The 21,576-nt window shown below is 40.8% G+C and overlaps 1 protein-coding gene, 1 long non-coding RNA gene and 1 other non-coding gene across 5 annotated transcripts in view; 1 reads left to right on the forward strand and 2 right to left on the reverse strand.

Moving 5' to 3' along the window:
• Window positions 1–21,576, forward strand: part of LOC137209311 (uncharacterized) — a 74,593-nt gene that overhangs the window by 49,600 nt on the left and 3,417 nt on the right. Inside the window, exons 3-4 of the long non-coding RNA XR_010935983.1 lie at window positions 6,267–6,526; window positions 14,284–14,395. This is a non-coding gene — a long non-coding RNA (uncharacterized lncRNA). The remainder of the gene's footprint in view (window positions 1–6,266; window positions 6,527–14,283; window positions 14,396–21,576) is intronic.
• ZNF365 (zinc finger protein 365) overlaps window positions 1–21,576 on the reverse strand; it is a 70,463-nt gene that overhangs the window by 44,879 nt on the left and 4,008 nt on the right. The window contains exons 2-5 of one of the 3 annotated variants that reach the window (XR_010935982.1): window positions 11,820–12,000; window positions 10,027–10,214; window positions 5,554–5,591; window positions 4,746–4,824 (exon numbers count right to left, since the gene is read on the reverse strand). Coding sequence is in view for 2 of the 3 variants with exons in the window: in XM_067710839.1 (XP_067566940.1) it covers window positions 4,560–4,824; window positions 5,554–5,591; window positions 11,820–12,000 (484 nt within the window). In the remaining variant the exon portion in view is untranslated. Of the gene's footprint in view, window positions 1–1,903; window positions 4,825–5,553; window positions 5,592–10,026; window positions 10,215–11,819; window positions 12,001–21,576 lie in introns of those variants that run through there. The other 2 variants (XM_067710839.1, XM_067710840.1) reach the window with 2 other exon arrangements.
• On the reverse strand, window positions 1,227–1,333 carry LOC137209516 (U6 spliceosomal RNA). Its single transcript, XR_010936073.1, has one exon. It is a non-coding gene; the product is annotated as a U6 spliceosomal RNA (small nuclear RNA).

Raw genomic sequence — 21,576 nt, forward strand, 5'->3', positions numbered from 1 at the left:
ATCCTGCAACCTGACACACCCCACCACCTCTTAGTAGGTCCAGCATTGCCTATTTCTCCCCCAGTGTTGGAAACAATTGCTGTTGACTCAACTGAACACCAGATGAAGTGGTTGGCTTGCATTGAGGAGCCATGTTGTAACAAAAAATGTACCTTCTCTTTAAACACTAAAGCTACATTTCAGTGAGGTGTGATGCTTCCTGGGAAGCACCTGGTTCTGACTGAGGTAACACTGCCCACATGTATCTCTCTCATCTCCCCAGCTGCTGTTTCTGCATCTGTTAAGAGAAGAAAGTGATACCTCCTTGTCCCTACCTACCTCAAATGCATTTTATGAGGATAACTGTGGATACGTGTATAAAGTCCAAGTCAATAGGAAAAATCTCCAAAATCAATTTGTCACGTCAGCGCTGTTTTATGCAGCCAACATTTACAATAATGCAGTATCACACATGACAGAATCCCAGGGCTACAAGTGTTCTTCGAAGGATCCTCACTTTTCAACAAGGTGACCTACTCTGTGTTGCACTTAGACATTTTTCCTTTAATAACTTACCATCTGCTTCTTTAGAAATTTCACTCACTGTCTTAGTAATGTCTTTTGCAGCCATAAAAAATAAGTATTCTTGCCTGTGACAGCACTTCAGATTTTCAAGGAAAGCAGCTGTGTCTCCTCTTCTCACAGGACATGAGTACCAAAGCTTTCATTCACCATCCCAGATATATACAAAATTTATTTACCAACGTCCCTATCACAGGGCAGATAGGAGAGCCGGGCCTGCCTATGTGTGAGGTTCCTTGAGTGGAAAAAACTCATTTCTGGTTTGGAATAATGGCTGCAAACCCAGAGTAAATGTATCATAGGGCAGGTTGAAGATCCCTTTCTTAAATGAAAATTTCAGATTTGTGCAGTTTACTGATACCAAACATGGACAAAAAAAGAAAAAGAAGAAAAAAAGAAAAAAATTCACCACCTTAATTCACCAAAAGGAATCCAATTTCTGAAGTCCGCCATCTTTTAAATATTTGAAATGTTTCCAGGGATTGTGTTTAGGTCATGCATGCATGCCATCTCTGGAATTCATTTTTCAAGGATCCAGGTTGAACAGAATTGAGATATGGGGATTTATTTATGTTTTCTAATGCCCAGAGATAATCAAGAATGCCACAGTTATTTCTCAAGAACAATATGACCTGGTGAACCCATTAACCTTTTTTTTTTTTTTTAAAAATATGGAACGCTTCACAAATTTGCGTGTCATCCTTGCACAGGGGCCATGCTAATCTTCTCTGTATCGTTCCAATTTTAGTGTATGTGCTGCCGAAGCGAGCACCCCATTAACTTTAACAAGAGTAGGCATGAGAACAGACTGAGGTCATCTCCCTAACAACTCTAACAGCTTCTGAACAAATGGAATCCCATAAATTTTCCTAATTCCGTGGTTCTTAAAAGACCAATGGCTGAGTAATTGTACCAATGATATAATTCTGTTAACTATCCTGATCACTTTCTGAGCCTTGTAATGACTAGAATGTATAGCACATATAGTCTGGGATATACACTGTGAAATCTGTTCATGGTTTTTGCTAAAAGTTGATAAGTTTAAAAATACAGTGTAGGAAAATTACTTATGGTTGTGGAGGAAGATGGGAGAAAAGTGCCAAATGAGCTTTTAATGAGGACTTCTGAGTGTGAACATATGTAAAAAGAACCTTTGGACAGAAGTATTATGATAAACAAAAAAGATCAAGCTAAGTTCTCAAGAAAATTTATAGGTACAAGATCATCGTGTTTATATGTACAATGAACAACTTATTCATGAAGAACTATTTTGTTCACTGTTAATAGACAAGCACACTTGGTTCCCTGGAAACACTTCAACTAGACAAAACATACCAACATGTTAGTCATAAATATAGCTTTATTATTATTTCATAATCTAAAAACTTTCTTTTTAAATCTGGGAACAGAATATTCCTACTTCCATACAACAGAATGACCCTGAAGAATACCGGAAAACAGTGTCTAAGTTATCTGAGCTTTGCATTTAAGAATCTGTAACCTAGTTTGGGAAAAGAGAATGAAAGAAGGTTTGAAATAAAGATTTCTTCCTTACAAAGCAAATGATAAAATTAGATCCATTCTTCAGTTTAAACTTGAACATGTTTTCCCAGAAACTTTGGTGATTTCTTCAAAAAAGCAATTCTAAGGTTGACTGCCTATTAAGACACAGAAAATATTTAAAAATAAGACCCAAGTTGGACATGGCACAAGACTCAGGCCAAGGCATGTAAATGGGATATCCCTTAGCATGAGGTGGCTCCCATGTCTCAAAAGCAAATTTATGCCTCTAAGGAAGCACAGTATATATAATGCATCTCCTTATGTAAGAGTCAGAATTTAGTTAGAACTTAAAAAAATTTTAAACCTTAAAATCATTTCTCTTGTGTAATGTACATAGAGTAGATATGACATTATGGTGCTTTCTTATGGTCACTGGGTACCACTGTCAAAGAGAGCTGTCATGCCCTCTAGGCATATTAAATGAAAATTGAAAATGTAAGTTACATTAAATAAAATGGGGAAAAAATCTGGCTTCTATCACCTTTAAAAGCAAACTGTTGTCATTGCACATACACATTATGGGACAAAGAGCATGCAATACAACAAACAAGTCAAGTTTTTAGTATGTAAAAGGCTAAAGTGCAATCATGGTATAAACATCAATAATAAATAACCTTGAAGGAGATTAATTCTCCAAATAAATAATTATTATAACGTTACAGTTTTTAGTGTTAGCCTAAACAGTGATATTCACAGCAATGTATTTTCCCACTTAATAGTTGCCTATACGCCACGTGAAAAGCCCACCCCCATGAGCCAAAAGTCAAGGTGAAGATTCAAAAATTAACATTTTCACTACGATAGGTTCAAAGCATTTGTATAAGTTACACTTTTCAATTTACTGGCATTTTAAGTAATTGCTTTGTTACCTATTTTTAATGCATTGCTAATCTGATGCTTATTGCAATAACAATCATAATTCTACTAATGTTAATTAGGTTACAGCTTTAATTTTTAAAATAAGAGAATTCAATTTACATGAAAATACGTAGTTTAAAAACCACCCACCACAAACACACGCCTTTTTCATGAGTATTTAAAAATAAATTATTAATATACTTGACATATATATTTTGTATGTGTTATGTGCTGTACATTTATACAAATAAATATATGTATTTGTGGACATAATTGTTCTTATTTCCAGAAGAATGTCAGCACTTGTAAACTCTGCAGGAGACCTGATGATATTGCTAATTAAAAAAAAAAAAAGTAACACGGAAATTCATTCTTGAAGAAAATTGTAAAGCAGGAGGTTCGTAACAGATGGTTCTTTATGGAAACCAAGGCCATTTTAGGGAGGCAGGGCGGGGAGGACAATCTCAGATCCTGGATCCCACATGCAATGTTTATTTCAGAAATTACTTTAGAAGGCCGTATACAGCAAATACATCAGATACTTGGTTGAAAGGTAAGAACATGTATTTTAGTCATAAAAGGGCACAGAAGCAGCAGGAGGTGGAAAAAGTTAGGCCAGCAAGGAGAAAGTCATGCCTACAGCTAACAGAGAGGATACTGACACCCCCCGGGAAGCAGGTCTTAGGAAAGGGCTGAGTAACATCTGTGGTGTCTCCGGGATGGCTCACAATGCACTAAATGTGCAATCCACTGGCATCCAACCATTCAGACCCTGAACTGGTGATGGGTGCCGATCAAACGTGTTTTACTATCCTCCCCAACCATAGCAGTAGAAGCAGCTATTAAGATAGAGGCTGGCAGCTTGGTCTTAGGGTGCAGAATACTCAGCCAAAGAAGAGAACAGAGGTGCATCAAAGTAAGAATAAACATGCATCCAGGGAAACAAAAACCTGAATGAAACAAACTAGAAAACAGTCTGTCGAAATGACAACTGAAGTCTGACAGAACGAGTCCTTGAAGCAGCCCAAACACTGAAATCTTGATTAATCAGAATACTCAGGGAAACAGCCTTATTTTGGAAGCTCCCAAAGTAATTGAGGGTAAGGTTAAAAACAAACAAAAATATGTTTATTTCACTACTATTAACAGGACTTTACATTCCCATTCCTTGCCTCACAACTCACAGAGCAGGGGGCACAGGTTGAGTTTTTTTCCAGTGCCTGACATCTTTTTTGGCCTTGGGCCTGAGAATTAACCACTGCACAGAACTCCAGATGTGGAAACGGCTGGAGACGGGCTAACCATCTTAGAAGTTGGAGCTTCATTTTACTAAAAGTTTGGAATAAGACTGCTTGCATTTTTAAAAAATTCTTTCTGTAATTTGCCTCTTGCTTCCAAAAGGGACTTGTAAAAAATTCTGGTTCACCGAGATTTCCGTTTGTTAAATTCTGGTTAATCCAGGTGCCTGTATGGACATGAAATGTGTTTTATGATGGCTTGTGTCTAAAAGAACATTACTGACCCCTAGAACAACATTCCCAAAGCCCAGTGGTGGTTGTCCAGAGCCATCCACCCTTTCAGATGATGTTCACAATCGCTGTTGGCTTTTTTTTGGCCATTTTGGGCCTTATGTTGCCTTTCCGGGTAAATCCTAGAGGCTCCCCTTTCTTTGCTGGTCTGCAGAGTTCTCTTGCGGACTCGGCCTGTTCGTGCATGGACTTATTAGCAGGCTGCATGCTGGCTCTGTCATCCTTGGCTTTTTTCAGGTAGCTCCTTCCCTTTGGATGGAAATGGGTCTTGAGATCAGGGTGGTTACACACAGAATGTGGGTGCCCTCGGCTTCTACAAATGGTTGGGGGCGGGGAGGGAGATGAGCAGAAAGAAAGATTTCTTTAAATCCTTAAAAGAATAAAAACTACTCATGGAACAATCACTCCTGCATGCTAAGGTGGCAATAATGCTGCCAGTAAAACAAATAATATATATTGATATTTTTCTTCCAAAAATTTCTATGGCCTTCATGAAGTGATCTCATGATACTAAATTCCCAGGGAGATATTACTAGTCTTATTTACCAGTGATAAAAACTGAGGTAGAGAAAACTTAAATGACTATCCAGGGTAATACATACAGTGGTCTATGGAGAAGATGGGACCAGAACCCTTATCTCTTGACTCTTTAAGTGACTTCTCGGGGATTCAAACATCTGTAGTACAGCTATCATAAAGTATATGATTCACAGTATAAATGTATATATATATAAATTAGTGTGCACACTACATTAATAGTGCTACAGAGATATTACGACTACACTATAGCACAATAAGAGAAAGTTATATTATACAATATTTTAAAAAGACTCCTGCATTACTATCATACTGCCGTATACTCACAGACTATTAGCAGAGTTAAAAGTCACATCCACATTTTAGAAAGTTAGGTACACAAGGAGGTAAATTTTCTCCTGAAACTCTCCAATCCACTTATATTATAGATATCATATAAAGTGCAACAGGAACACATATTATGCAAACAATATCAAATAGCCTAAGTATAAAAAGATATACATACAGGCATTTGGATTTCCTATTTGAGGAGATATCTGTAAGCTGAAGGAAAACAAATAAGACAAAACATTACTTCACTTAAAGGCTGGATTCGGCTTTTAAAATCCTCGTTGCTTATATTTTTAAGAAACTGTATTCCCATTAAAGAAGCCGGTAACTGGTATCGGGATCACTGCCCATGGCACCATCCATCACCGCGGAGAACAAGAACGTTTCATGCTCAGCTCTGCTTACTCAGGAAGCCTCTGTGGCTCCCTGTTCTGAGATTTCCAAGAAGCCAGTATCAGCAGATCTCAAAAATTTCAAAAAGTTAAACAGCCCCTCAAGAGAACAACACTTGAAGAAACATGTTTTTAAAAACGGGAATGATGTGCCATTATTTCTTGATTGATTCAGGCTGTATTTGCAGCTAATTTACTACAGCTATGTCTGGTCACAGTGTATCAACTATGGGGAAAATTGGCATCAAATGTTTATTGCCTAAAATACATCATTTCTAAAATGAGAGCATACGAAGACCAACTCCACAAATGTCCTGAGGCCATCTATCTTTGAGGTTATTTTCCACTCTCAATAAAATATCTGCATGCACTTTTGTGGCTGGGCTCAGAATATCATTTGCAGAATAAATGATAATTATCATTTTGTGTTCCACATGTCACCAGACACTTTATAGGCAAGTGTATTTATAGCATATTCCCAACCTCCCTCATGCAGCCTTTACTGAAAGAAGTGGTGTCACATCCGCAAGCAGACTGACGGAAGAAGAGGACGACAAAGAGAATGTGGAGAAAGGGCCATCCTGGCACAGCGTGGCCAAGACATGCATCCCTGCTATACTCAAATCACCGGAGAAACCAAGCTCAGCATAACAGGATCTTCCTCCAGGTCTTCTGTGTGAAGCGTGAACTTTAGTCAGGAGCAAATCAGAAAGCAGCTTTCTTCAGCAGACTTCTGAGGGTCACGTGCCTAGGAAGGTAAGATGGGACTCCTGCCTTCTGCCTTGGGACACAACTGAAAGTCCGCATTATTGCTGACCCTGTCCACGCTGGCTGGGTTTGGCATGAGAGTAGTAAACGTGAACAGAAAAAGGCACATTCCCTGCGTGAGGGTCATGAGGTCTTGCAATATACAAAGAAGAGGGAACAGATGGCTCCGGCAAACACCAGACTGGTAGTTTCCGGGAACCCCAAAGGCATCAGCATTTCTACCCTCTTTCTCCCAGTCCGCCTGCCCCCGCTCCCCATCAGCTGGGCTCCTTGAATGGGTTTTAGTGTGTATATAAACTCTAAAAACTTACAGGGTTTTCCTTCCTTTTAAATACTTTCCCACTTAAAAAAAATTATTATTATTCAGGCATGACAAAATATGTTCAACTTTATGTATGTATGCAAGCATATAGTGTGATGATGTATTGCATATGGGTACATAATTCCCTTTGGAATTTTATGCAAAAGTTGTGTGTGTGTGTGTGCTTCTCTCACAGGGAAAAGGCCAACAGTGATCTGCTAGATTATGAGTCTTGGGGTGGAGGTGGGGCCGATATCACAGGCACCAAAGAATTTCATGTGCTCTCCTCCCTGTGAACACAAGAGGCCTCCACAGCCTCAGGCAGATGGAGATGCTCTTCCCACTTAGCCCAACTACCTACCTCCATTTTCTCCTGGTCCAGCTACTTTGTCTTCTTTTTATTTAGGGAGAGGAGGGTATGAAGATGGGGATCAAGAGAGTCCTTGGTCAAGGTTTCAGGTTGAAAAAATATAAATAACCTTGCACTGAGAGCCAATTTAAGTACTTAAAAGACAAATATGGTGTCTCAGGTTATGATAGGTTTTGGGAAACTGGACACCTAGCCCTCCTCCAACTTCCCCTCTGTATATACTCAATTTTTGAGGCCAAAACCTTGGACTCATTTTTGACTGCTCACTTTCCCTCGCCAGCTAAATCTAATCCTTCAGCAAGGCCAGCTGGTCTTGTCAATTTTCCTCCAAGAACATATCCGATACCCTTCACCTCTCTCAACTCGGTTCTACCCAAGCTGCCATCCCCCCTCATCTGCCACAAGAGAAGAGCTTTCTAACTTGTCGCTCATTTTTGCACCCCTCCAGTCAATTCCCCACAGAGCAGCAGAGTGATTTTGCTAAAACACAGATCACCTCCTACTTAAAACCTTCCAATGGCTTCCCCATGTGCAGTGGAACATATGCAAACTCCTTATATGACCAAGAAGCCCCTGCCTGATCTGGATCCTTCCTACCTCTCTGACTTATCACCCACCACTCAAACATGCCAAGCTTGTTCCCTCCTGAGGCAGCTGCATTTCCTATTCCTTTGCCTAGAATATTCCACTTCCAAATTCTCACAGAGCTGCGTCCTTGTTATTCAGGTCACAGTGCAAATGTTGCCTCTTCAGCAAGGCTTTTTTTGAAAGCTTTTTGCTAAAGCTAAAGTGGCCATCTCAAACATATCATCTTACTTTTTTCTTTATAGTAGGATCTTCACTATACGAAATTATCTTCATTATCTGTTTGCTTATTGTGTGCCCCTCCTCCCTGAGACCAGGGACCTCATCGATCTCGTTCACAGCAGTTTCCTCAGCACCCAGTAAGCACTGCATCCCCAGTAAATATGTTAAATGAATTACTGCTAGTCCTAATTTAGCAACCTGCAGGAAATAAATGCAATGCTTAAAATAAGATTATCCAAGCTATTTCATGACCTTCCATTTGAGCAGTTCTGTGAGTGATTTTGGCAGATGAGATATTAGGTCACTTTGTGTCTAATTCGACAGCATGTTTCTGAGCATACAGACAAATTACCTGAGTAAGCATATTACATTTTTAGAAATCAGCCAGGTGAAAAAGAACATAAATGCTCAAGAGGATTAAGGGAAAGATACATATGCCGAAACATTATTTCAGAAAAGGCACTAAACATGAGGGGGAAGGAAATTCTTCTAGAGCACAAAAGAATCTTAAAGCTAGAAGACATCTTAGAAAGAAGCAATTTAACACGTCAATCTAGAAATGTCACTACTCTCTGGAGGTGGTAATGAGAAAAAGAGGGAAGAGGAGAGAGGGAGGGAACTGGGGGCTGGAAAAGAAGGGAGATGACAAGGCCGCACTGTTTCTGTACAGCAGCCTTGTTGGAGATGGCAAGAGCCAGCCAGGCTCCTGACAGCATTCCCCACTGTTCTGGAGGAGGGAGCGGAGGTGGGGGGAGTCAGTCAGAAAGTTCTACTCCATCCTGGGGTGCACTGTGGCAAGGAGCTCTCCTGGGCGGGGCTGAGGCTCCAGAAGCCTAGGCTTCTTGGTGCCCTGCACCTTCATTCAGCTGGGTCAAACTGGTTACTAAAGATACGATTCAAAGGTTTTCCTGCTAAAAGAATCCAAGTTCTTCCATGTATCCATAGCCACAGATACCAGAGAGGCCAGACTGAGTAGTTTAATTACATCAAAGACGTGGTGAATGTATTTTATTATGATGAAACAGACTAAGTAAAAAGGTAAAATGGTCTTAGGGTTTGTAGACTGTCTCATAACGTGGTACGCTATGGTCCAAAGTAGAGTTTAGAGGACTATACATGAAAACAGGGGAAACCACATCTGCCCATACTTTCAGAAATCAAACATCTCATTCTTGGTCTTCTCAGGGCAATGTGTTCTCCCTCCAAAAGTCAGCTGACCTCACTACAGCCTGATCATGCCCTACTCACAGACAGCTCTCACTTCTAAATTCCCTGCTACAATCTTAACTGCACTTTATTTGATCTGAATTAGTCAACTCTTCCTTATGTAGATCAAATCTGAAGAAGGCAGATGATGTCAGGTTTTGGGACATAGAGAACAGAAACAAATATTTATTAATTAAATGTCCTACCGTATTTGTATGTACATGTATATGTGTGTGTGTATGTATATACACATACTTATGTGTGCGTGTGTGTATATATATGTTATGTGTACACATACACACACATAATTTTATATCTATACATCTGACTAGAAGAGCTGAGATGCTGTTCAACTTTTGATTACATGATACAGCAGGATGAGAAGTAAGGACTGGCCATGTCTTTTAAAAGGTGTTCAGTTTCCAAGCTGGAAAAGTAAAGTCAGCAGAAGAAGTGAGCACAGAAATATAAATAAAGGCGAGAACTAATGGGCTTCCTTTCTTTCTCATTGCCTTCCATTTTCTCTGAGACCTTCTTAGCTCTGGGTTACTAATAATTTATACATTTCTTAGTTCTGGGTTACTAATAAGACTAAATACTGAAAATATCATGGCTACATTTTAATTTTAGAATTCCTAATCACCAAAGTCAGGTGATGATCACAGAATTTAAGAGGCCAAAAGCCCTTATACAGCATCTAGTCCAACTGCTTCATTTTATAGAAGAATGATAGGCCCAGGAAGACAAACTGTCTCATCCAGTCAGAAGCAGGGTGGGAATGATCTAGAAGCCAGGCCCTCTCACCTCACATCTGGGCTCGGTGACCTCATGCCACAACCCTCCCCTGAGAGATGGCAAGGTGGAAGAAGGAGGCAGGAAAGGGCTCAGAGTGTCCCTCCAGCCGAGACTGCACTCTTGCATTTCCCAAGGAGGTGACAGGGGAATCGAGGAGGGGAATAAACGTTCCTTCTCAGGAGACCACAGACACCCACCTGGAAAATAATAAATACGTCACGTAGCTGAAACTGTTTTGATGACAGTTACTGAAACCTCACAAGCATGACACATTTACTTCCTTCCAGTCTACTTTGTTCCTGACTGGGAAGTTCTGGCGCTTGCCCAACTGTACGGCTCGAAGGCTGAGGGAACGTTACTACAGTAGGCACTGTGTAAGATTCTTCATTTCTTTCCTTCCTCCATGTCTCTGTTCTTTCCTGCTGTCTCTCTCCCTCCGGTCTTCCTTCTTTATCCACATGCCTTTCATTTCATTCCTTCTTTGATTATTTAATCATGTATTCTGTTAATCTTGGCTTCCAGACTGCTCAACCTAAACTTTTCAATCAACCAGTAGCAACCTTCCTAACCTTTTGGTTAGCATAAATGTTCCCTATTTTTCTTTTCCTCATATATATAGTCCATTTGGGGGTTAGTAAAAGAATCATCTTTAAATCTTCTGGGAAGGTGGTAAGCATAAATAAAATTCAATGGATAATGAAAATGTTATAAATAAACCACTTTAGGTTTTCAAAAATCCATTCTTTGGCTTTGTTGTTTATACCACCAAGGAAATTGTATAGAGGGCAAATATGGCCATCCACCTCTGACACCTACAGCATGGTTATTTGTAAACACCCCACCCTCTGAAGAGACCAGGTAATCTTGATCAAGCCACTTATGAGGGCCTTCCCTGGTGGCGCAATGGTTAAGAATCCACCTGCCAATGCAGGGGACATGGGTTCAATCCACGTCCAGGAAGATCCCACGTGCTGTGGAGCAACTAAGCCCGTGTGCGCCACAACTGCTGAGCCCATGTGCTACAACTAGTGAAGCCCGCGCACCTAGAGCCCATGCTCTGCAACAAGAGAAGCCACCGCAACGAGAAGCCCGTGCACCACAAAAAAGAGTAGCCCCCGCTCGCCACAGCTAGAGAAAGCCCTCGCGCAGCACCGAAGACCCAATGCAGCCAAAAAAAAAAGCCACTTATGAGAGTCTGGACCTTCATCCATATTCAGGGTTCTCATTTGGGCTCTAGGCGTTTTTTAAGTCCCTGAAACCATATGTAAAATTGTATGCAAAAATGTATTATAGCATATCACCTGTGAATTTTTCTTAGCCTTTTTGAAAATCTACTTAAAGAATGTTTCACCAATAGAGACTACCAAATAGTGTTTTCCTTCCTATTAAAGAAAAAATGTGGTTAAATTTTGCTAACTAAGAAGCATGGAAGTTTTCAGAAGATTCCTTGAAGAGCTCCAAAACAGGATAATAACTTCCAATATACTTGACACCAAGGTAGGGACAGATGATTTCTTTGTATACTTCAAACTGTCATTCTACAATATAAAAATATTTCTACCAACTCAGCTTGGTGTGGAGCTGGAGAGTGAAGAAATGGAGACCGTGCATCCAGGATGTTACTTCCAAGTGTCTTGAACTCACCTGTATCACTTCCCTGACACAGGCATGGCCAGGGCAGTGCTTTCAAATGATGTCTAGAAAATTCCTGCAAATCATTCTCCAGTTCCCGTTTCTTCCGTCCTTGACCCCACCTGATATATCACAGCCCTCACACCTGGTGTGGGGCCTGCGTGACTCACCACGTGCTCACTGGTGTCCCGGCAGAGGCCAGCGGCCTGCTGGCTGTGATAGTACTCCAACTGCTTTTCCGCCAGTTCTACCCGGTGCAGCAGGTTCTCAATAAAGTCCTGGAGCCGAGCTTTCCCTTGAACCTCCTTCTCAGCGGCTGCTTCCAGGAAATGGTTGAATGTAACCACTTCTCTGCAAGGCAAAAACATCAGAACACAAAATGGAGAAGCGAGACAGGAATTCATTCATTCAATACATATTTACTGAGTGCCTACTATGTGTCAGGTACTGCCCTAGGCAGTATGGCCATAGCATGATAAAAGAGATAAAATTACATTTTAAGTGATACATTTAGAGACTACATTTTAGTAGAAGACAGTCACTATAAAATATACAAATAAACATATATGTCATATGGTGATAAGTGCTAAGGAGAAACAGGGCAAGGGGACAGCAAATGATGGAGGAAGGGAAGGAGTAAGTGAAACTATAGAAAGCAAAGTCAGGACAACCTTTTGGATGGGGCAGCATTTGAACAGACACCAGGAAGCAAGGAACAGCCATGCAGATAGCTGGGAAGAGCAAGCCAGGTGCTTGGTGGGAATGTGCAGAATGGCCTGAGGTACAGCAAGGAGGCCTGCAAGGACAAAGCAGAGTGGGGAGGGGAGGACAGCCAGAGCAGGGAGCCAGGCGGGGCCTCACAGGTCAGTGTGCCAGATGTTATTATGAGATGGGAAACCACTGGCCACTTTTGAGAAAAGTTCTGACTTACATTTGAAAAGTCTGGCTATTGGGGAAGAAAAGACTACAGGGAAGGAAGTATGGAAGCAAGAGGCCACACTGAGCACCAAAGCATATAAAAGGAGTCACCATGTCCAATAGTGTGTATATATATATATATATTTTTTTTTTTTGCATTATGCGGGCCTCTCACTGTTGTGGCCTCTCCCGTTGCAGAGCACAGGCTCCGGACGCGCAGGCTCAGCAGCCATGGCTCACGGGCCCAGCCGCTCCGCGGCATGTGGGATCTTCCTGGACCGGGGCACAAACCTGCGTCCCCTGCATTGGCAGGCGGACTCTCAACCACTGCGCCACCAGGGAAGCCCCAATAGTATATTTCTGAGCTAAGAATGAAACAGTCCAAGAACTGCCATCTTGAGGTAGATCCAAGGTCTGTTGGGGAAGCTACTTTAGCTGACATAGGAGAAGCAATGTTCAGGTTGCCCTTCCCTAAAAAGTTGAGCAAAATACCTTTACCTACATAATTCATTGTGATTCAGAGATCCAGAAAAATTTTAATAACTATATTACTATTTTATATCTTTTTATTTCTAATGCAAGTATGAAAATAATACTTTACTGAATTATAACTAAATAAGTTCTTTATAAAAAATTCAAACACATTAAAATATAATGAAGAAAATATCACCTGAAACCCCATTATCCTAAGACCACCACTGTTTACATTTTGGTAACCATCCTCACAAACATCTCTACAAACACAAACACACACACACACACACACACACACACACACACACACACACACACACACACACACACACACACACACACACACCCCAGTACTACCAGGTATACAGTATCACAATTCTCTCATTTGCTTTGCCTCACTTAATAAGAAATCATGAAGATCTTTTTGGCCATCCCCTTTGTCTGTTTTGTCACACTCACTGGAGCTACTGATTTCCATAATTTCACTACCTGTTGGATATAGTATTTCCTTTATGTGTCTTTGAACTCGCAACCTTCAGAGAGCGGTCCCTCATGTTTCTGGCCATGTTCTACTCACGCAGAACCAAGATTCTAAGGACTCTGATCATTGTTCCCCTAAACTTCATTCATTTTAGATTAAAAAATCTAAATGTTTTCTTAAATCTAACCTCATGCAGTTGTTCTAGAGAGTTCATTAAATTCACTGCCTTCTCTGAATCTTCTCAACCTCCACTTGATTTTTATTTTCTGCTAAGCTCCATAATTTCTTGAGAGTAGAACTTCAGGGATGTTCAGCTCAGGAAGTCATAGTTTCAAAGAAGGTCTTTGCAAAACAGTTGGTGGTGGCTTCCAGATCCTTTATTCTGTACAACTGGTCAGGGAGCCACTTTTACAATTAGTCATGACTTTTCTCTCATAAATATATTACATCACACTTGGCCATACTGAAACTTTTCTGACACTTCCTACAGAGTCAAACGTCTCTGTAAAATGTTATATTATATATTTATAAAATTCTATGTTTATAAAAACAGAAAAGAGACTGGTTCTAACAATGATTCACTCCAAAAATTGCTCATCATACCAGTCCCCTTTTTTCTAGTTTCCTATCCAGATCAAACATAAACCCAGAGCCCATAATAATTCCATTATCTTTCAGGAGCTAAGAAGTAGTCACATATAGGAAATAAGAGTCCTTTTGGAAAGTTCTCTTTCATCATTAAGTTTCAAGTTTATTTCCAGATGTTTCCGTATGAGCCCTGCATAGAAGATGTGCACTTTCCAAGCTGTTCAAGCCACGGACACAAGCCAGTTTTCAAGCTCTGCCGTCATTTGGCTCTGACCTGCCTCCTAGGTAAGTCACAAACCCCAACCAGCAGCAAAACAGTGGAGGGTCCATCCAGGTGCCACATCCAGCCCTGTCATGGTTCTTAGTTACAACTGAGAACGCTTGGATGGGATATCTTCACACAGCTCAAAAGCACCACCGAAAACAAAGCCCAGGAAATGGCTGCTCCTTCCTCTTTCCAATATCAAGGCTTCAATTCATTTGGAGTCAAGTGATGTTTACTGGTGATGTTTGGTGACGTTTAGGATAACTGACTCATAAACCAGTCTCCAAATTGGTACTTACAGGGGAAACAACCAAAAACCCACAACCCTCTCGCCCACCAAAACCAAAAACATAGCAAGAAGAGCCAGTATATTTTTTCAATTCATTTTGGTTTATAATATTTACTATATTTATCTCATTACAGAAATATTTCATGTTTATTATGGGAAATACAAAAAGTGACCTATGGAAGATCTAACTGAGCAGGGACTGAATCAGCTTTTTGTTCTTTGCTGTAAGCCCATCACTCAGTACAATACATGACACATAATATTCAAAAATATTTGTTGTAGTCAATGTTTAAAAAGGACAGGGAAGAAACAAAAAATGACCCATAATCCTACCACCCAGAGGTAACTACTGTGAACATTCTGGTGTATTTTTTCCAGTCTTTTTTTTTCTCTGTGCATATTTACTATTCTTGAGCTCTCAGGCTGTTACAGTTTAGAATATAAGACAGCAATATTTGACAGCTTAATCCCACAGAATTAACATCTCAAAAGCAAGAAAACAAATCTGAATGCAATACAGCTTATGATTGTGGCTACATTTTTAAATCATGTGATGTTTTATTACCGGTTCCATATAAAAATTTTTAAAACGTTAATGCCACTAGTTGATTGTGGAGTGTTATGTTGTAAAAATGAAGCATCTTTTTCTAACCTCCCTCATTCAATTATCTTGTCCCCTAAAGCTAAGAAGTTAATACCCTTTTTTCCAAACAACCTGGCACCAATGCTAACCTAATTTCAGCTTATGGATGTTTCACATCAACTAAGAAAAAAAAAAAAAAAAAAAGACATTTAAAACAGTGATGATTTAATTTTAGAAGAGAAGTTACACGAGACAAGGGCTGGAGAAGTTCATACTGAGATTGTGTTTGGGTATCTGTATTAGGTAAAAACAGGAACAGAAACTAGTGATTAATTGTGGAATAGCACATGTACACAACTTCAAATCCCCCTCTCACATCCTGTTCAGTCTGGATTAACAATATCCAGAAACACGTCTTATTTTCCCAAGGAATCTTGTGAATTTCCTGAATGAAAAAGACAGAGATTTAACTACTTTATATTTGTACTTTCTTTAATCATTATACTCCAAACAGTAAAATATCCATTCAAAGTGCAAGACAGACCAATGGATTTCAATGGAGGGGAGAAGGGAGTGTTCGTTCACTGATGTGGTTTCAGATTCCACATTGCAGTTAACCTTTGAGAAGCTACCAACTGTCAAGCTCTGGCATAATATCAAAGCAGAATATCCACTATTCTCTCAAAAGGCTGTTAACATACCTCTCCATTTTCCTACTACATATCTGTGTGAGACTGGATTTCCTTCATCTGCTTCAACCAAAACAACAAATTTGCAACACATTGAAGGCAGAACTAAGTTTCAGCTGCCTCCTATTAAATAAGCCAGGCATTAAAAGTATTCGCAAAACTTTGAAAACAATACCACTCTTTTCACTAAATTGTTTTTGGGAAAATTGTTCTTTTTCACAAAAATATGTTAACAAGTAATGGATTGAATATCATTATTTTTATATGCATTAGTGTTTTTACTTTCTAAATTTTAATTTTTAATACAGTAAATATTGATAGATAAAACCCACACAGAGAAAAGCTTCTTGGGGTCCTCAGATTTTTTTAAGAGCGTAAGGGGAAGCGAGGCCAAAAAGTTTGAGAACTGCTGCCATGCCGTGTACAGGGTGATCCTAAACCTCAGAGCTCTGGTAAGGGTGGACGACGTGGGCTAGAACTCTAGTACGATGCAGCCACAATCCATACATTTATTTACTCCATTATTCAGGAACTCAACAAACATCTACTGAATGCTACAAGGTACTGGGCTTAGTGCGAGGGCATTCATGAACCGGTGGCTGTCCTCATGAAGCTTACTGTCTAACCAGGGGTCAGCCAACTTTTTCTGTAAAGGGCCAGAGAGTAAATAGTTTAGGCTCTGCAGTCCATACGGTCTCTGTTGCAACTACTCAAGTCTGCCTAGCACAAAAGAGCCACAGAGGCTGTGTAACAATAAAACTTAACTTATGGACACTGAAATTTGAATTTCATATAATTTTCATATATCATGAATTATTATTTCTCTTTTGAATTTTTTTCAAGCATTTAGAAATATAAAAACTATTCTTAGCGCGGGGCTCCACAAAAACAGGTGGCAGGCTGGATCCGGCTGTCTTGCACAGACCCCTCACATAGTGGGGGAAGCAGACATTAAAAGAAACAAATACTGAAATAAATACAAAATTACAAAGCTGGGCTGAATGTGACTAAGAAAAAGAATAACACATGCTATCAGACAGCAGAGTAAAAGACCTGTGTGGTTTTATTTTAAGTTCTCAACCCTAACTCAGAATACAGTGTAAAGCTGGAAGGCCAGATGAGAAGATAAGGGCAAACGTGAAATTCAGTCCAGGTATGGGTGCAGACCAGCTCTGGGGAAATTAACTGATTCTAGGCTGCTTCCAGCCCTATCTTTGACTTCTTATTTATTTTTTTTAAAAAGGTTAAAAATGACTGAAATTCAGGTTTTAAGCTTCGATGGAAAATATGCTTATTTAAAGCAATATCTGATACTAAAGAAAAAGATACCAGAATACCACTATAGTATAAGAAACTGGCCTGAAGTTCGTTATCATGCTGAATGATTTGCAGACCTAGAAATCTTTCAGTATCCTGAGATTCACAGGCATTCAGAAACAAACACATTAGAAGGAAGCACTGAGTGAAAAAGCCCCTTCAGTACAATCAAAGTTTTATTGAGAAAAAAATATTTGTTCACTCATGCACTCATTTATTTACAGGATGGTTATAAAGGTCTAAAACATAGATAATATTTTATTTTTTACAGATTGAACCCCTTCAATTCCTTCTTCTGAAGTGGGTTAAAGATGGGTTAATTTCAAAAAAAAATCGAAGATATACTATCATGTGAACAACACACTCTAGAAGCAGGTGTAGAGATAGAGGGAAATGCACGTTAACGCACCGTGGTGTTCATTGCGATTTTACATTGGCATTGAACTATGCATTGCTTTTGTTTATTTGTTTGTTTTAAATATTTACTTATTTATTTTGGCTGCGAAGGGTTTTATTTGCGGCATGCTGGATCTTCGTTGCAGCATGTGGGATCTTTAGTTGCGTCATGTGGACTTCTTAGTTGTGGCATGCAGACTCCCAGTTGCGGCATGTAGGATCTAGTTCCCCGACCAGGGATGGAACCCGGGCCCCCTGCATTGGCAGCACGGAGTCCTACCCACTGGACCACTACACCAGGGAAGTCCCAAACTATGCATTGTTAATGAGGGATGACACACTGATCATATCACTCACTGTAATCTACTATCCACAAACCATTTATCATGTCTATCTCCCTACGTTTCCACCTTTCATGGACATCCTTTAGCCTTACAATCCCCTTGGGTCTCATCACTGCACATCACCTCCTTTCTGCTCCAGCATCAGTGAACTCCACTCAGCCTACAAGCCAGATGCTTTCTTCTGCAGATGCTGTTCCCTCCCCCAGGGTCCCTTCCCAAGCCCCCACTCTAATGATCCCTCTAACCTGAGGGCTCCACTCGCCTAAATGTGGGCTGGGTGACCTGCTGTATTCTCCCGCAGACCATGCAGCCTATCACAGCACACACTGCAGGGACTCGTCGTGCCACTGACGCCGTCAATCACAAAATCAGCGAGTTCAGGGCCCTGGCCTGCTCCTACACTGTGATTCCCACATCACCTAATGTTGAGCCCAGCACACAACAGAGACTCCACAAATTTCTGCTGAATGCATGAGATGTCTAACTACATCTCTAGACAAAAATCTTTAGCTGACTAAAAGATACTTAGGTTTCCTTGTCTCTTTTTCCAGACAAGTATTGGGGCATAAAACCAGTAAGTAACCTACAACACAGGTAACTGCTTCAGAAATGAAGGTGGGATCTAAAATTGATGCCTCTCTCCTGTTCTTTTTTTTTTTTTAAACATCCAGCGCTTTTTTTTTTTTTTTTTAGATGTTGGGAGTAGGAGTCTTAGTAATTTATTTATTTATTTTTGCTGTGTTGGGTCTTCGTTTCAGTGCGAGGGCTTTCTCTAGTTGTGGCAAGCAGGGGCCACTCTTCATCGCGGCACACGGGCCTCTCACTATCGCAGCCTCTCTTGTTGCAGAGCACAAGCTCCAGGCGCGCACGCTCAATAGTTGTGGCTCACGGGTCTAGTTGCTCCGCGGCATATGGGATCTTCCCAGACCAGGGCTCAAACCCATGTCCCCTGCATTGGCAGGCAGATTCTCAACCACTGCGCCACCAGGGAAGCCCTCTCTCTCCTGTTCTTAAACAACACCTTTAACAGCTTCTTATCCCAAGGGCAAAGTTCTACCAAGTTATTTAAATTTCATTTTGCATTACTGATTTATGAACCTCTTCAGAGGTATATGAAACCGTAAAAATACCCCTGGCTAAAAATAGCCTAGCTACTGATCACAGAACACCTCAGACCGACTGTAATGTCAGCCATGAGGCAAATCATAAAGCTGGAGCCAATCACCTCCAAGCACTGGAAGCCAGGCTGCACACTCAGAGCTCGGGGTCAGCTCCTGTATCCCTGGCGGGGCCCACAGGGTGGAACCCACACCTGCCCCACATCGGGAGCCATGTCACATTTCTACTCTTGTCAGCCCTTTGCCTCATCTCTCCTTTTTAACTTCCTGGAACACACCAAAGAGTGTAATATATGGTTCTAATTAAGAACTTAAATAACTCTAAGGAGAAAGTCAAATTATTCTTATAAATAGATCAAAACCACATTCTAAGCCCCTCAGTCCAGACAGAAAGGGTAGTTTGGGGAGGGAGGGACAGACATGAGAGAGACAAATAGAAATTTTTTTGGGGGGGGTCTCCAAATTTTACCAGATGCCATCTCTAAGAGGGAATATTTGACATCCAGTTTTTCCTACATTGGTTCGTAAGTCTGCATGGAACACAGCCTGGATAGAGAGGCCCCATTTACATAAATGCAGTAAAATGTGGAGCAAACAGACACCTCCCTGTCCCACTGAACTCTACATCTGACATGATTTTTCTCGGCCTGCTTCCTAGCTATGGATCAGTCTGGAGACCACGCTGTCCACGCACTGCTTTAGCTGATCAAAACTGGGAAAGACGTAATTAAGTGGCAAGAGGGTTTAGCTGTGCAAAGCAAGTTACCAAGTCAAACTTGTCCTTCAAAGGACAGCATTCTACAGCCAGCTTTGGATAGAAACCTAAATGGACATTCCTGGTTCAAGCCACCCCTCGATGTCTCTTTTAACATACCCCTAATGACGTTTAATGTCTAATTTATCTGCTTGTCTACTCCTGTCATGAAAGCAGGAACTGGACTCATTTGGTTATCACTGTATGACCAGAACCTAGAATAGTACCTGGCACTCAGCAAGCACTCAGTAAAGATTTGTCTTCTGGCTGACACCAGGCTGGGAAGAAGTCAAATGATGAAGGAAGAAGGGAGAGATTCTATCTGTCATAGCTCGCAAGGGAGCAGGATGGAAATTAGAGATGGAATTACAAAGAGGTCCCTCACTGCCATCAAAGGCTGGTAGTGGCATGTACTCTACCCTGACGGAGAACAGACATCCAGAGGATCAAGTTAAAAGCCGTTGTTGGAAGTTACAAGTCCCGGGTTGGTGTTCCAGAAGCTCAATATCAACTATACTGATGACGCCACCATTTCCCCACTTCCCAACACCTTTGATGCCACCTGACATTTTCTTTAATCTCATCAGAAAAATAAATGATGTCACCATGGCAGCCCTCTCAACACAGCAGAGAAGCAAGCCATTCCAAAATGGGCCAGATTTGGTATTACCTAAGTCTTGATGCTCTGGGCAAATAGCGTATTTTCAAAAGTCTGGCTGAAGCACAGTGAATTAATGGAAAAAGCACTCAGCAGAGAGATAAGGAACTTGGGTTCCTGTTTCAGCTTTGCTACTGAATTTTTGTCCTTGTCATTCTACTGTTCTGGGCTTTATTTTCCAAATCTGTAAAATGAAGGTGGGTACCTTCCAGAACTAAAATTACACAGTCCCCTCAGGGTTCGTTTACAACAGTCACCTCTCTGATGTCCTTCAATGTCACTGTCCTCCAGCTACCAATGCAAATCCCGCCTTTCCTCCTCACTCCTTCAGTTTGGCCTCACCATATGGGGAAAATGCGTTCTCTAATGTTCATCAACTTGAAACTGTGGCTTGTATGTAAGCACTTTTTCAAACTACCCTGAGTTTGAACATGGGTATGTTTTATTCTTCCTATGTAGCGTGTAAGTTCCTTAGGGAAAAAGACCAAGAATTTCATGTCCCCCAAACACACCTAGCACAGTGCTGGGCACATCACAGGTGCTCAGTCAGGGCCTTCCAACCTTACCAACAGATGAGTGTGCAAGTAAATGTAGGATTACTGCTATTACATTGATGTTCTCCAAAGCCCAGGTCACCAACTCAGCCAGGAATCAGCTACAATCTGTCCTTTCTTGTTAAGGGACACCTTACTGCAAGGTTGGCTGGGACTGATTTACCTGATCATGGGCACTGCTACCCTGCAAGCTCTGAATACTCCTGAACAAGTAAATACAAGTACCTGTTTCCATAGGACTTTTAAAGTTGCACAAACTTTGTGAAGACAATGAGCAGTTTCTTTCTTGGATTTGCACTCCAAAAACATACAGACACCTCTCTGTGGAGGTACAATGAGACTCAGGACAAAAGTACAAAACACTGCCAGTTCAAACAGCCTCCTCTGTTACAGAGCATATATATGACTTCTGTAATCCGAGTTGATTCAGCCTATAGATGGCCTCAAGGCAGAATCAGCCCTCAAGTCTTTTTTTTTTTTTCAGTATGAAAGAAAGAAT

The sequence above is a fragment of the Pseudorca crassidens genome, chromosome 16 (genome assembly GCF_039906515.1).
Source record: "Pseudorca crassidens isolate mPseCra1 chromosome 16, mPseCra1.hap1, whole genome shotgun sequence".
Lineage (NCBI taxonomy): Eukaryota > Metazoa > Chordata > Mammalia > Artiodactyla > Delphinidae > Pseudorca > Pseudorca crassidens.